General features: G+C 43.2%; 1 protein-coding gene across 1 annotated transcript; it reads right to left on the bottom strand.

The window, feature by feature from the left end:
* Window positions 1–17: 17 nt before the first annotated feature.
* Window positions 18–7,916, bottom strand: LOC308483954 (mitochondrial protein C2orf69 homolog). Its single transcript, XM_081018350.1, has 2 exons — window positions 7,444–7,916; window positions 18–6,121 (listed from the first exon to the last, which is right to left on the bottom strand). Exons 1-2 carry the CDS (start codon window positions 7,807–7,809, stop codon window positions 5,288–5,290), a joined length of 1,200 nt encoding a protein of 399 aa, XP_080874476.1. The 5' UTR covers window positions 7,810–7,916; the 3' UTR covers window positions 18–5,287.
* Window positions 7,917–14,841: the final 6,925 nt, after the last annotated feature.

Below are 14,841 nucleotides of genomic sequence, written 5' to 3'. Positions count from 1 at the left end.
AATGAACAGACACATAATTTGTCACCAAAAGAATTTATTTAAAACAAGTTTTAAATAGTTTAGATTATACAATACAAAGAGATGTGGGTGGTGCTTCTTTCCTCTAACATTTCTTCTAAAAACTGCTCTGTAAGTTTGTGGTAGCTTCAAGCAACTATTTGCACACAGGGCTCTCTGGACCAGGTGATTTTAAATATATAAAGAAGAATAAAAAACGGTAAAGTATCCCCCCTCCCCGAACTGAAATACAAAGTTTATACAAGCAAAGCCTACACAATTCACTTGGCAGAATCCATGAGTGGGTATTGAACAGAGTTTAATGGCTGCTTTTCTACATGAAGATGAAACTGAGTCAAGCATATAAAGTATTGCAAAATAACAACTGCAGTTATTATGGGATTGATGCTGGCGGCTACAAATTAGCAGGTCATGCCTTATCAAACATCTGGCTCCAGTAGATACCACCCTGATAATCCACTAAGCACCCCCTCAGTGCTTTATTAAACCTGTTTTATTTCTTCCAAGATCTTTTTCCCGTTTGAGCAGACTATCCTAACATCATTATCCTCCTCATGACAAAACACATTTCTGCTCATTAACTTCCATTCTCACTTTCTAGAAATGTCTTTGCATTTTTATTTCAAAATATGAAATTTTATCTTGCAAATCACAAGGTTTGATCCAGTGAAATGTGCAAGGAAGACAAAAGATGCTGGAACTGACCTTAAAATGCAGGTGCAAACATTCATATGGTGCCGTAATAGGGAGCTTCTACAGCCATGCTCATATTTGTGCAAGTGATTCTATAACCCGAACACCTTTGGGTTTAGCTCTACTCTTCAGCTTCTGTTTGAAAAGTGGTCTACCAGAAGCAGTTTTGGGCTGTCTACTACAAAATCTTAAATTAAAACTCATTCAATATGATGTAACACTTGCGTTTTAAAAATAGATGCAGGTGTAAGCATTCAGTCTAAATTTATGAAGCTGAAAGTACCGTATTTTTCGCTCTATATGACGCACCGGACCATAGGAGGGGGAGAACAGGAAAAAAAATTTTTTTTCTTGTTCTCCCCCTCTAAAACAAGGTGCGTTCAAGGTGCATTCACCCAAAGCCTCCGGAGCACAGCGGGAGTTACTGCTGCGCTCGGAAGGCTTCAGGTGGCTACCTTGGAAGCCTGGAGAGCGAGAGGGGTCGGTGCACACTGACCCCTCTCGCTCTCCAGGCTTCAGTGAAGGCAACCCAAAGCCTCTGGAGCGTGGCAGGAGTTCCCGCTGGGCTCCGGAGGTTTCAGGTTCCTTTCGGCCTGCTCTTTGGGGCTGGCGGGGGGAAGCGCTGCTTTCCCCCACCGCCAGCCCCAAAGAGCAGGTCGGGGAACAGCGCAAAGGCTGCACACAGCCTTGCCGCTGCCCCCCAAGCTTGTGGAGTTCCCGCTGTACTCCAAAGGCTTGGGGCTTCGGGGACAGCCTTTGTAGCCTCCGCAGGGCAGCGGGGTGAAGGCACCCCGCTGCCCTGCAGAGGCTTTGCACAGCCATCCCCAAGCTAGAAGAGGGAGACCGAGCACACCGTCTCGCTGTTCTGGCTTCAGGGACAGCCTTTCTAGCCTCCGCAGGGCAGGAGGGTGCCTTCACCCTGCTGCACTGCAGAGGCTTTGCCCAGCTGACCCCAAGCTAGAAGAGCGAGACAGAGCGCTCCGCAGCGCTCCGTCTCCCTGTTCTGGCTTTGGGCTTAGCTGCGCAGCCTGCATTCGCTCTATAGGATGCACACACATCTCCCATTAATTTTTGGAGGGGAAAAAGTGCGCCCTATAGAACGAAAAATACAGTATATTCCACATTTCAATGGCAAAGTACCGTATTTTTCGCTCTATATGACGCACTTTTTCCCCTCCAAAAATTAAGGGGAAATGTGTGTGCGTCCTATGGAGTGAATGCAGGCTTTCGCTGAAGCCTGGTGAGAGGGGTCGGTGCGCACCGACCCCTCTCGCTCTCCAGGCTTCAGGAAGCTATCCGCAAGCCTTCAGAGTGCGGTGGGAGTTCCCGCCAGGCTCCCAAGGCTTGCGGATAGCAGCCTGCAGCCCGAAGCTGTTCTAGCTTTGGGATGGCTGCGCAAAGCCTCCGCAGGGCAGCGGAGGCTTGAAAGGCTGTCCCCAAAGCCAAAACAGCAAGACGGGGCGCTGTGCAGCCCTCTGTCTCGCTGTTCTAGCTTGGGGATGGCTGCGCAAAGCCTCCGCAGAGGAGGCTTGAAAGGCTGTCCCTGAAGCCTCAAGCCTTTGGAGTGCACCTGTGCTCCAAAGGCTTCAGGGACCCAAAGGCTTCAGGGAAGCAGCGCTTCCCCCCACCGCCAGCCCCACAAGCTCGGGGGGCAGCAGCAAGGCTGCGCGCAGCCTTTGCACTGTTCCTCGACTTGCTCTTGAATGCACGTTGTTTTAGAGGGGCAGAACAAGAAAAAAATAATCCCCCTGTTCTCCCCCTTCTATGCGTCCTATAGAGCGAAAAATACGGTACTTTAAATTTGCCTGGTTGTTTCTTAAAGCCAAACTTAATTAGTCCACCTTGCCTTGGTAGATGACTAAGTCTCCTGTATAGACATACTTGGTATATGAGAAGGTAACATTCACATTTCTAGACCAAAACCTACAGAGTGTTTGAAGAGGACTGGCTAGTTTACAGCAAGCAGCTTTAAACTAGTGCAATCTTTTTTTGCTGCTATTTGCTCAACCTACTGCCGTCAAATGGGAGTACTTAAAAGAGCGCAACTAGTCAAGAGCTGTGGATTTATCTGATGAAGCATGGAACACTAATGAAAGCACTACTATTAGAGAAACAACGCTCTGTGGAGGAGGTGGGGGGAACCTCTTGGAACACTGGAGAAATTATTCAGTGAGCTCCTTTTGTCAACAGCAGCAATTTAGAGAAAACAGCATTCTATCACATGAATGGGTAACAATACTCTTAATGACTGTAAAACAGGCAAGCATTATAGTCACTGAATGAAATCCAATGCTTCCACTATGATTATGTAACAGCTTCTGACACAGGAGAGGCATCTGCTAGCGTAAGACATGGAGAGGCAATTTTATCCCTCTTTCCTCTGTAATCCCCCACATTGTGTTCTATGATGTTCTGGAGGATCCCCCAACTCTCTGGAACTGACTGAGGGACGCAGTGGGATGTAAGGGGGAAAAAAGGAGAATACCACCTCCTTTCATATTAGTCGACACCTCCACTGGATTAAAAGACATCCCATTAAGTGGAGCAGCAGCACAGGATTCTACTCATTTGCTTTTTGCCCAAGGGGATGATGTTTCAAGGTCAGAACATGATTTAATATATTCTTCCTTAAACACTAGAAATCTTTCATCTTGGTTATAGAAAGCTGTCGGTCTCATTCCGACATGGCAGCCTTTTTAAAAACACTGTAAAATAGATGTCCAACAATCAGAACAGCTTAAGTACTGACTGGAACAACTAGCAACCACTTTTTCACTCTTCAAATTATTTTCAGTTTTAATTAAGAATGGTGACTCGATATGAACATTCTTAATTAAAACTGAAAATAATTTGAAGAGTGAAAAAGTGGTTGCCAGTTGCTAAACTGGTAAGAGAACCATTTCAAAATATATCAACACTTAATGTAGGGAAAATGCATTGCTTATTCATAAAAGCAGCTTTCAAAGGCCAACAGTAGTTTCCTGTATGCCACATTGAAAAAAAAATATTTATTGGCACAGAAAACCAACTTAACATGTTCATACTATGGAAGTTAGTCTTATTCCACTATTCTGGTCAACATCAGCTTTCAAATTGATACTAGAACTGTCACTGCTAAAATCTACATATTTTGGTCACTATACAGATGGTTAAGCCACCCCAACAGGAATGGCTTTCAATTATTTTGTAAAGTGAGCTCCACAAATGGAAGTGCAAAAACTTTGCTTACTTCTCATAAGTAAATCAAAAGTGCTGCAGAAACATATGGTTGGAATGTGCTGACTGCAAAACTGCACCTAACATTCAGTAACGCAAATTGGTATCCTGGCTACAGAAAAAACCCTCATCTGTATGATTGCCATTTGGTAACAGGAACTCGTAAGAGATAGTCTATGGATGCTGCAGTCACTTTAACGATAGCTCTCTGTAAATTCTTAACCATGTGGATGGTTATCAAATGGCAATCATACAGGTTCTTACAGGTTGATAATGTTACAGGTTATGGCAAATCTTAGAATAATATTAGTTGCACAAGGTTTTGGAAAAATTCCTAGTATAATCTGAAATTTTCCAAAGACTGGTGCAACTAATATTATTCTAAGATGTACCATAACCTGTAAGATTATCAATCTGTAAGAATCTGTGGTTTGATTTTTAGCAAAACGCATTTGCCACAATTGCCTAACAGTCTCACAGTATAAAAGTTCAAAAATGCATTAAGTTAAATCAAGCTTTCGTATTAATAGGGAATGTTGAAACAGCAGCAAGATAATACATTCTTGGTCACTTAACAAAAATAGATGTTTAATACTCTTAAGTCTTAAAAAGGTTATTCACTAGTAGACGTTCAGCAATGGTTAGAAGTTGCACAGCACCTCTAAGGCAACAGTATAGTCATTATGCACCTTATTTCCCATGCAAAGTGTCATTTATACTTAGTTGTTATGAATATTTAGCCTCTTGGCATAGCCATAGACACAGTTCGTGTCAACATTACCAGCTTACTGCATTGCTTGTGCTATGGCTATGCCAAGGGGCTAGATACCAATGTTGGCAACATAATCCATGTTATCTCATAGTTCTTTAGTTCTAGAATTGAGTGTTGAGTATTTCTGAATGATTAGTTGCTTTTATTCTTTAGTTTTAATAATAAAAGCGACTAATCATTCAAAAATACTCAACACTCATAAATGTATGCCATCCAAAACATTTTAGGATGCAAATTATTGAGCCCGGATCTGAATATTCTGCTCACAAAAATCCACACTTGTAAAGCAAACATTAGTTCCAACTGATGTTCAGAAAATTAGTCAGATGAACTGGTGTGGCTTTTCCTCAGGAATCTTATCGTTTCAACCAGAATAAAATAATTTCTTTAAGCCAGGAATTTGTTGTTGCTCCTCAATTGCAAAAGCAAGACAAGATTGGCTTCACTGAAGGTCTTAAAAAGTAAGTATTAGGGCACACAGCATTAAGCCTTTCCAGGACTTAGGAGAAACCACATTCTCAAACTGTCAAGTCAAAGTTTAAAATGTATTTTTGCAGTTAACAAGAGTATTTTGATATATTCACTGTGTCAGAATACTTCATGAACTCTGAAGTGGTTATCTAAGGAAGGTGCTTCATCAGCAAAATGAAGCTGGCTATTTACATTTACACCAAGCTCCTCCAGAATTTGCACAAATCTCTTATGCTCTTTTCCAATCCATGCCCTCATTGTATCAAATACCTGGTATGGTGTAACATGTGCATTAACTGAAATCCCAGTCTCTGAAAAATCTTTCAGCACATCAGGGTAGGTCACCCAAGTATTGCTTCCTCCAGAATGGCCACCATCGAGCCAGTAAATTGCTCTTATGTTTTTTATGAAGGCATTTGTGTCCTTTTCCTTTTTAGCTTCCTTTAGTTCATGAAGTAATTGATTCAAGACAACACAACCTTTACTGAACCCTATTAAAGTGAATGACGCTTCACCGATCACAGAAGGCTCAATGAGGTTCATGGCAGAGCTGTTGAAATATTCACAATCTCTTCCCCTTTCCGTTGCGGGGCATCCATTAGTAGTAGCAACAGTAGGTGATTGACAAGCAATGGCCTTTGCATCCTTGCTGAAATTATACAGGCTTTTCTGAGACAGAAGAACATTTTGAGCAAGTTTAAACGCATTAACTAGTAATGCATGAAGATGTTTGAAGGCTCCAAAATCAGTGCTGTGTTCAGGTGCACCAAACATATTGCTTGCCACAAAATTGTCATAGCAGCTGAATTTGTGCAAATGCATACGGGAACATTTTACAACCCAAATGTAACTCTGAGGGAAACGGCGACCCAGAATAGAAGCAACGTTTTCTAAGCACCATTGTTCCCACTGGAAATTTTCTGGATGGCAAACCATAATTTCATGATAGTTCTGAAATAAAACAACATATAAAGAGCCTTACTATTTGGAACACAACATGCACAATTAATCACTTAAATTATAACTGTACAAGTAGGTTGCTGGGAAAGGTTATTCTTGGCAACTAACAAAATTTTAATATGGCATGCACTTGAAAATGAAATTAGAAAACAGCATAAAGTGGAGTATGTGAATCTCAACTGAAAGAGAATTAAAATGTTTGGAATAATTAGGAAAGAGACTGAAAACAAATCAAGTATCATTATGCCATTGTATAATTTAAAGTTGTGAACACCTTTAGAATACTTTGTAGCTCTGACTGCCTCATCTCAAAAGACACATTAAAGTGACTGAACATTGGAACACCTTCCCTGCAAGCAAACATGTACAGTTTCTCAAGTAATCATGGCATTTTCTCTAGCGCCTCCCAACCTGTCACCCACCCCCTGCCCCAGCACCCAAGGCAACAGTCACTCTCAATTTTCATCCAATGATGATGAAGAATCCTTGCAAACTTCTACATTGTCACTACTGGTATACAGTGCTTTTAAAACATGTCAAAATCTTCCTACTTTTAGTTAAGTATTTTTATTTATTTACTTGATTCAGGGGGGGGGCTGTTGCCCCCCCCCCAGCTATGCCCATGGTGAAGGGCACCAAGGGAAGAAAGTTCCAAGTGCCAGTTTTCCCTCTACACTGGGCACCACCAACCATCTCCTTGGTGCTTACACCTGTGCATTTCTATTAATATTCTGTGTGCGATCTCTTGCATAATACGTCTACAAGCAGTCTGCACTCGCAAACGGAACTATGCAGGAGAGCTGCACATCTTAACATGGGGAGCAAAAATGCCAGAGAGTCCGTGGTCGAAAGGATTTAACCTTCACAGGCGCTCCATCAGAAGCTGGAAAAACCAGCATCATGAGCAAGAAATATTAAATTCTGAAAAAATTTAGGGCCTAAACAGAGGCTATGGCTTCTTCCAGAAAATCACCTCTGCTTGGGTATCCAACAGGAAGAGGTGGCAGGAGAGGTTCGTCTCCATCAGTCCGCAGCTTCGGAATCCCTCAGGAAATAACACGCCACTCGCTCTTTCGGTACAGCATGAAGCGCTTAACTCGAGGGTCGCGGGTTCGAGTCCTACCTTGGGCAAAAGGATCCCTGCATTGCGGTGGGGGGGGGGTTGGACTAGATGACCCTCGCGACCCCTTCCAAACCCTAAGTAGCCACGTCTACTCAAGAGGCAAGCTCCGTTTCTCCCAGGCTCTCTGAAAGGCAGCTGGGCTCCCTTCTTCCTACACCGCCGCCGGGTACCTTCCTCCCCTCAGCCTTACCTGCACGTCCCCGGGAAAATAGACGACATGATGCTGAGGCGGCTCCGGCAAAGGGCCGGCGGCGGAGGGCGGCGGCGGCAGCAGCAGAAGCACGTCGTTGGCTCGGAAGGGCTCGGCGCCCGGCACCTCAGGGAGCCGCAGCCACGGCAGGTTCAGCCGAGGCGACGAGGAGGAGGAGGCTCCGCCGCCGCCGATACTACTACTACGGCCGCCGCCGCCGCTTCCTCCGGCGCTCCCGCCGCCTGAGGGCCCCGACAAGCAGCTGGCCGGAGCTCCTCGCAGGCTCATAGTCCGCGCGAGGCAGAGGAATGCGGAGCCGACGAGTCCCCTCAGGACGGAGGAGGCAGGTGGGCAGCGCCTGCTCATGGAGGCTCCGCGGCGCGAGCTCCGCCCTCCTCCCGCAACGCGCGCTCGCGCACTGACAGACCTCCCAACGGCTCCCGCAGACGAAAACAAACAGGCCAGCCAACCAACCGCCCACGCCTCCGGGGCGGAGCCACGCCGACCGCGCAGGCGCCCGAGAGGGAGCGAAAGGAGCTTTCCTGGGAGGGGAGGGGCGGGGAAAGAGTCGCCCTATCTTGTGATGGGAAGCTTCTGTTCCTCTCCGCTGATTGGGTGTGGGTGGCAGGGAGGGAAGCTCAAAGAGGGGAGCGGCTGCGCGCGCAGTTAGTTCTGCAACGGTTCCCCCCCCCCCAAAAAACAGAGAGAGGACTTTATGCAAATAAGTACGACGATTTATTTATTTATTTCCCCCCAATTTTTTTTTATTAGTTTTCCAAATTTATAACAAACAAATAAAAAGAAAACATCAACAAACAAACATTTATCCTAACTGTAATAATTCCACTTTTGTTAACATTGTTGGGTGACTTCCTCCAGTCCCCCTGGCTGAGTTCCCATATAAATCATTGTAGCAGTTTTCCAAAACTATTTTCACATAAAATTTACTTGGTCAATTAACATCTTTCTTTTCTTTTCTTTTTTTTTTAAGTCCTAGGCCAATCTGATACTCGCAAGTAATTCTATTTATTTTTTTCCAATTTTTTTTAATTGGTTTTAACAATATTATAAACAAACAAACAAACACATATGACAAACAAACATAAATTATAGCCTTATTGAAAATTACACTTATTAACTTTGTTAAGTGACTTCCCCGCTTCCCCTTGGTTGAATTTCATTGCATATCCTTTTAACGGTTTCCCAAGTCACAATTCTTATAAAATTTAACTTAAACATTAACATCCTTAAATCTTCACTTTATGAAATTAAACATATTAATTCATCACTTAACATAAATAAAATCCTAAGCCAATTAAGTATCTGCAAGCTTTTTTCAGTTAGTTTAATTTAACATATTTAACTAAATAATCATTAAATTTAATCCACTCTTCCTGATACTCCTCCTCCTTCTGATCATGGACTCTTCCGGTTAGGTCGGCTAGCTCCGAAAAGTCCATCATCTTCATCTGCCATTCTTCTATCGTTGGTAATTCTTGGGTTTTCCACTTTTTAGCTAACAAAATAAGAGCAGCAGTTGTGGCATACAAAAATAATTTAACATCTTTTTTGGGCAAGCAAGTAATTCTAGTTAAGGTATCTTAACATATTTAGCTAAATAGTCTTTAAATTTCTTCCATTCCTCTTGGTACTCCTCCTTCTTCTGGTTGCGGACTCTTCCGGTCAGGTCGGCTAGCTCCCAAAAGTCTATCATCTTCATCTGCCATTCCTCCACTGTTGGTATTTCTTGTAATTTCCAATTTTTGGCCAAGATTTTTTGATTTTTTAAAAACGGGCTCCTTTTTAAGCTGCTCCTTCACTGTCTAAGGCTGGGGTCACCTTGAGATGGGGCCATGTCCCAGGGCACAGACCTCAGTGGGGCACAGTTTTATACAAATTCACAATATTATTCAAAATGATGCGTGTGCTAAAACATTTTCTTTTGCAGTTGAGAAAGAGAACCAAAGGTTGTTGCCCAGGCAACAACGCCCTGTTTGTGCGGGTGTCATTGTGCAATGGTCATTGCGGTCACACTTAAGTCTGTTCCATCACCTTCCAGAGCCAAAAGTAGTACGCATGTCGGTCACATGTCAATTGGATGGACGCAAAATGTATAACTTATTCTTTCAATTTAAAATATATTGAGCAGTTTCACGTTTTGCGCTTTTCATTCCCCCCCACATCTGTTTTTGAAAACCGAAGTTAGCAAGTTGGTGGAAGTAGAGGTGCAAGTCATTAGCTTTGCCTAGGGTGCAAAATGGAGGGACGCGGGTGGCGCTGTGGGTTAAAGCACAGAGCCTAGGACTTGCCGATCAGAAGGTCGGCGGTTCGAATCCCCGCAACGGGGTGAGCTCCCGTTGCCTGGTCCCTGCTCCTGCCAACCTAGCAGTTCGAAAGCACGTCCAAGTGCAAGTAGATAACATAGGTACCGCTCCGGCGGGAAGGTAAATGACGTTTCCGTGCGCTGCTCTGGTTCGCCAGAAGCGGCTTAGTCATGCTGGTCACGTGACCCGGAAGCTGAACACCGGCTCCCTCGGCCAATAAAGTGAAATGAGCGCTGCAACCCCAGAGTCGGCCACGACTGGACTTAATGGCCCTTTACCTTTACCTTTAGGGTGAAAAATAACTTGGCACCATCATTTCTCATACCTCTGTCTGGCCCTTGGGACATTTCTCCAAGGCCACATCTCTCATCAGTCCTGCTTTGTACCCTCCTAGAATACTTGCCCAGCCGAAATGTGTCCTTGAACTCGGACCACCTTGGCTGTTAGGCCTGGAACACCTGCTCTCTGCCTTGCAGGCCTTTTCCACCTGGCCTGGGATGGCAGTGCCATGACTGACTTCAACTGCAAAAGCTGAGGCTGCTGAAGAGGCCACAGACCATCTTGGCTGTCTCTTAGCGCCAACCCAGGTCATTGAGCCTGAGCTTCCACAGCCGCTTGTTTGCCATGAACCACCATTGGCAGGATTGGCAGCAACAACAGCTGATATGATCGCATTTTTAATATCATCATCATCAAACCTTTATTGGCATCACATTCAAACATTCACAATAAATAGGCCAGTGTGATCTCGTCGCCATTTCAACAGTACTTACCTGGCAGGGGAGATGCCTTGATCATTTTTAATATTCTGTTGGGAGCTGCCCAGAGTGCCTGGGGAAATCCAGCCAGATGGGCGGGATATCAATAAATTATTATTATTATTAGCTTATGATAATGTTTGATTCTCTTGTTAATTGTGCTGTTTTAAATGTGCATTTTACATCTGACATCCTTCAGTAATATTTTATTTTGAAATGTTCTTTATATATGCTAATGCAACCAGTGAAGAGAGTCCCCAACAAAAGAGATTTTACTTCTCATTACATTTCTAAAATGTGGTGCAAGCACACTTGCAGTTAGAAATATGTGGCACTTAAACCCATTATCCTTTTTTGTGGAAGATACTGTTTCAACCTCAAAGTTTTCAGGAGTACAAAAAACTTTACAAAAACAAACACTAACTGGAGAAAAACAGCCCAGTAAGCATGCTCAGAACACGAAGTATTCATTGGAAAATAAAACATATTGTTGCACATCTTATTTGTTCTGCTGCTTTTCTGTTGCACCTCCACGCATTTGTGTCCTTTGGGATGGCTGTGTTCTGTCAGTGTAAGGATAATGTTTTGTATTGCTGGTGAAAGGTGATTTAATAGCGATCCTTTCCTCATCTAGGTGGCATGAGGTGGGTAGGATCACACTGTTACTTTTTAATGTGAAATATACTTTTGTTATCTAGCAAATATTCTATTGACTTCTAAATATAAAATGAACTCTGATCACCACAAGATGGTGCTGCACATTCTAGCTTGAATAATAAATTTACTATATCCTATATTTTACCATCTGATTATTAAATTTAACCGTAACGTTTTCAGTGATAGTATATATACCAGCAAACTCTTTCTTTTGACATTTGTTAAGAAACTGATTAGGCAGCACAACTGTAAATTATTTTTTTTAAATAATATTTATTACTTTTATAGATTACAAAGAGAGAGAAAAAAGCAAACAAGAAAAAAACGGAAGAAAAAACAAAGGAGAAAAACAAAAAGAGAAAAACAATACAATACAATACAATATATAAACAATACAAAACACAACCTAAACTCAGAACTAAACACATTAGACTAAACTAAACAAACCCCACTCCCTAACCTTAACCCTGAATAGAACAAAACAAAAACAATTTAAAAACATACATCGTCTCTTTTCCATACTCTATCTTTCATTCCCTTGTTTCCTCGACCTCCTCACACCTCCCTTTTTGTGTTCCACTTCTATTAATTGTTTCAGCAAATCCTTTCCATCTTTCTCCATTTTCTGTGATATTGTAAATAACATATTTTTTAACCTTATTTTCCATTAAGACAAAAATACTTATATGTGCTTAACTCCTTATAACATTTCTGTTAAGCCCATAAAAAAAAAAAATCATTCCACCATTTTTCTATCACTCATTAGTTTTACCATAAGCCTATATATAAACTTTAAATTTTCCAATCTTCTTCCACCATCTCCTCTCCCAGGTTTCGGATTCTGCCAGTCCTTTCCGTCAATTCCATAAAGTCCATCAACCTGGTGATCTTATGTCCGAGGCTCTTAACTCTTTTCCAAGTCCCTTCTGCAGGTCTTCTTCATTTTCTTTAATGCTAAAGAGCAAATCTCGGGGAAACTCCAGCCTGTCAATCCTTTTCTTCCTTCTGAACAGATCAGCTAAATTTCCATAGTTAAAGCTACAGTCCATAAAGTATTTCCGAGTATATTTCAAAATTCCTCCAATTCCAAAGGCCCCCAAAACTTCAATCTCCTCCAGGCCCGAGTCCATGTCCCAAAAGTCAGTTAATCCCAGCATAGAGGGCTCTTTCCAACTTTCCTTCTTTAATCCAAGCCGGGATCCATTCCTCGGAGTCTGACTTTTCCTAGATTCAATCATAGAAGGCCTCAACTTATAGTCCTCAATTTGCTTCTGTAAAACCACAGATCTCACTTGTGTTATTTTATGTTCAACAACAGCAGCATTCTCCTTCTCCTCCTTCCCCTCCACCATTTGTCCTGCCAAAATGGGTTCCTGTACCAAGTCCTGAATTATTTCTGTGTTGGTGTTCGCTTTTTGACTCAAGTTGGTCACTTTCTGTTCCAAATTATCAACTTTGAAAGTCATGTCATCCATCTTCTTGTGAAGCTGTCCCAGCAAACAGCTTATCTTGCATAAAACAGTCACAATGGCCTCTCCTGTCAACATTTTTAAATAGTCCAAGGTCGCTCTCTGGTTCTCAGAATCCTTATCAGCAACTGGAAATCCCCCAGTTATACTCCTGTAACAGTTTCAAAAGCTCCCTCTAGAGGGAAACAGTCTCCACTTGTATCAGTTCTTTCAAGCGCAATTCAAGCATTAAAGATAAATTTTCAGTTACTTTTCCTCTTTTTTAAACGCAGAAAAGGACAATGGAAACAGTATCTTACTCTTATTTAGCTAGCTGTCAAATCCGTTCTGTCAAAAGCACTCTCTCCAAACGTCATCTGGCAGCCCGTTCCCAGGTTCAGAGCAGTGGTAATTTGATTTTTTCACTCTCTGTAAAGTTTTAACATTTGAGTTTTTTACTTGGAGGGTCCTCCCCAACAGCTGCCTCTGTGTGACTCTCACATTTTCTAGTTGTCCTTAAATTATCTCACAAAATTTTGTTTCAATTAATTATTGTTATTGTCGCTCTACTTTTCAGCCCTGAGAGGCCCCCAGACCACCTTATAGATCGGTACAAACAATAAATTCCTTGCCCACAGGCTAACAATCTAAAAATATAGGAAGAATTTGCTGCAAGAGATGTAGATGGAGCTGAGATCAAAGCATCTACTGGGTGACCTTGGGTTAAGCACTCACAGGGTTGTTGTGAGAGCAAAAGGGGGAGCAGAACCATGTCATTTATGCAGGGCCGGATTTAGGTTTGATGAGGCCCTAAGCTACTCCTAGCTGTCAACTTACAGATTTGAAAATAAGGGACCAGCAGCCAAAATAAGGGATTTTAGTCAACCAGTTAAAAGGGACCAGATAATTTTGGAGAGCAGTGCTGGTTTTTAGCTGGTTTTCATTTCCAGAGGTTGCTGCTCAAGACACCAGCCGATGAAACACAGCAATTAAATAACTACAAGCAGCAACCACTTTTTGTGCAAAACGAAGTCCAAGCTACGAAGATGCTGCTGCAGTTCTGTATCTTTTCTCTTGTGCTCCGTCTGCAGCTCTCAATTCCATCAAGGTGGGGCAGGAGGAAGAGGGGGGGGGGAAATAGCTCCCGAAGTAAACCCGCAGATCAGACCATCTATGCTAGTCTACCACTACAAATCTATGGGAGAAGCGCTTGCGGTCCTTCCCTTGTAGCCCTTGGAACACCTGCCCACGCCTCCTCCTCCTCCTCTCCCTTCTCTCTCTGAACTGCTTTCTCTATGGTTGCCCTCGCTCTCCTCTCAAGGCTCCTCATCAATTCATAGACCACGCCAGGCTGCCCATCTCATTTGGGTCCTTCGGCGGCACAGCCGCAGTACGGCCTAGCAGGAGCGGGAGCGGCAGTGACGGGCAGAGGGGAGGCCCCAGGCAGAGACGCTCAGTTCGGTGGCCGCGAGGAAGATGGTGGCGGAAGGCCCGAGGCTCCCACCAGTCCCGGTGGGAAGGGGTTCCCGGGGGCTGAGGCTGGTGAGAGGAGGCCGGAGGGGGGCGGGCTGGGCAGCCAAGCAACACAGTTGGAGCCTCCCTCCTCCCTGGAGGGAGGGAGAGGAGCTGCTTCCTTTGAAACCCGGAAAATTTAAGGGACATCATCAATAAGGGACAGCAGCGGGACACGGCGCTGGGATAAGGGACTGTCCCTCCAAATAAGGGACGCTTGACAGCTACAGCTACTGAACGCAATGGAGCCCTTTATATGTCCAGCCGTCCTTTGTCAACAACAAATTGTCGCTGTTTTTTGTGTTGAATATATGCTATATGGTAATTCATGGACCTAATACAGTAGGTATCTAAAGCCATTTGCACGTAACAAAATATGCATTTTATCAAAGTAATTGTTGAATTGAAATACAGTTAAGAAGACGTATATTAACAGTGAAATACAATTAAGAAGTATATTAATAGTGAAATAATTATTAAGCTCTAACTGTATGTAGATTTTATTTTGTTTTTTATCATGTGTTTTGGAAACGTACATCCAGGTTTTTTTTTCCTTTAAATTTTTTGGAGGCCCCAAGAGAGTGGGGCCCTAAGCTATAGCTTGTTTAGCTTATATGTAAATCCGGCACTGCATTTATGCCACGGTGAGCTCCTTGTAGCAAAGTCAAGATGTAAATGTCATAAAATATGGAGTGTTGT

Source organism: Podarcis pityusensis (genome assembly GCF_964106645.2).
Source record: "Podarcis pityusensis genome assembly, chromosome: 1".
Classification (NCBI taxonomy): domain Eukaryota; kingdom Metazoa; phylum Chordata; class Lepidosauria; order Squamata; family Lacertidae; genus Podarcis; species Podarcis pityusensis.
Note: the sequence above shows the minus strand (reverse complement) of the source record. Positions and strands in the feature narration are given on the sequence as shown.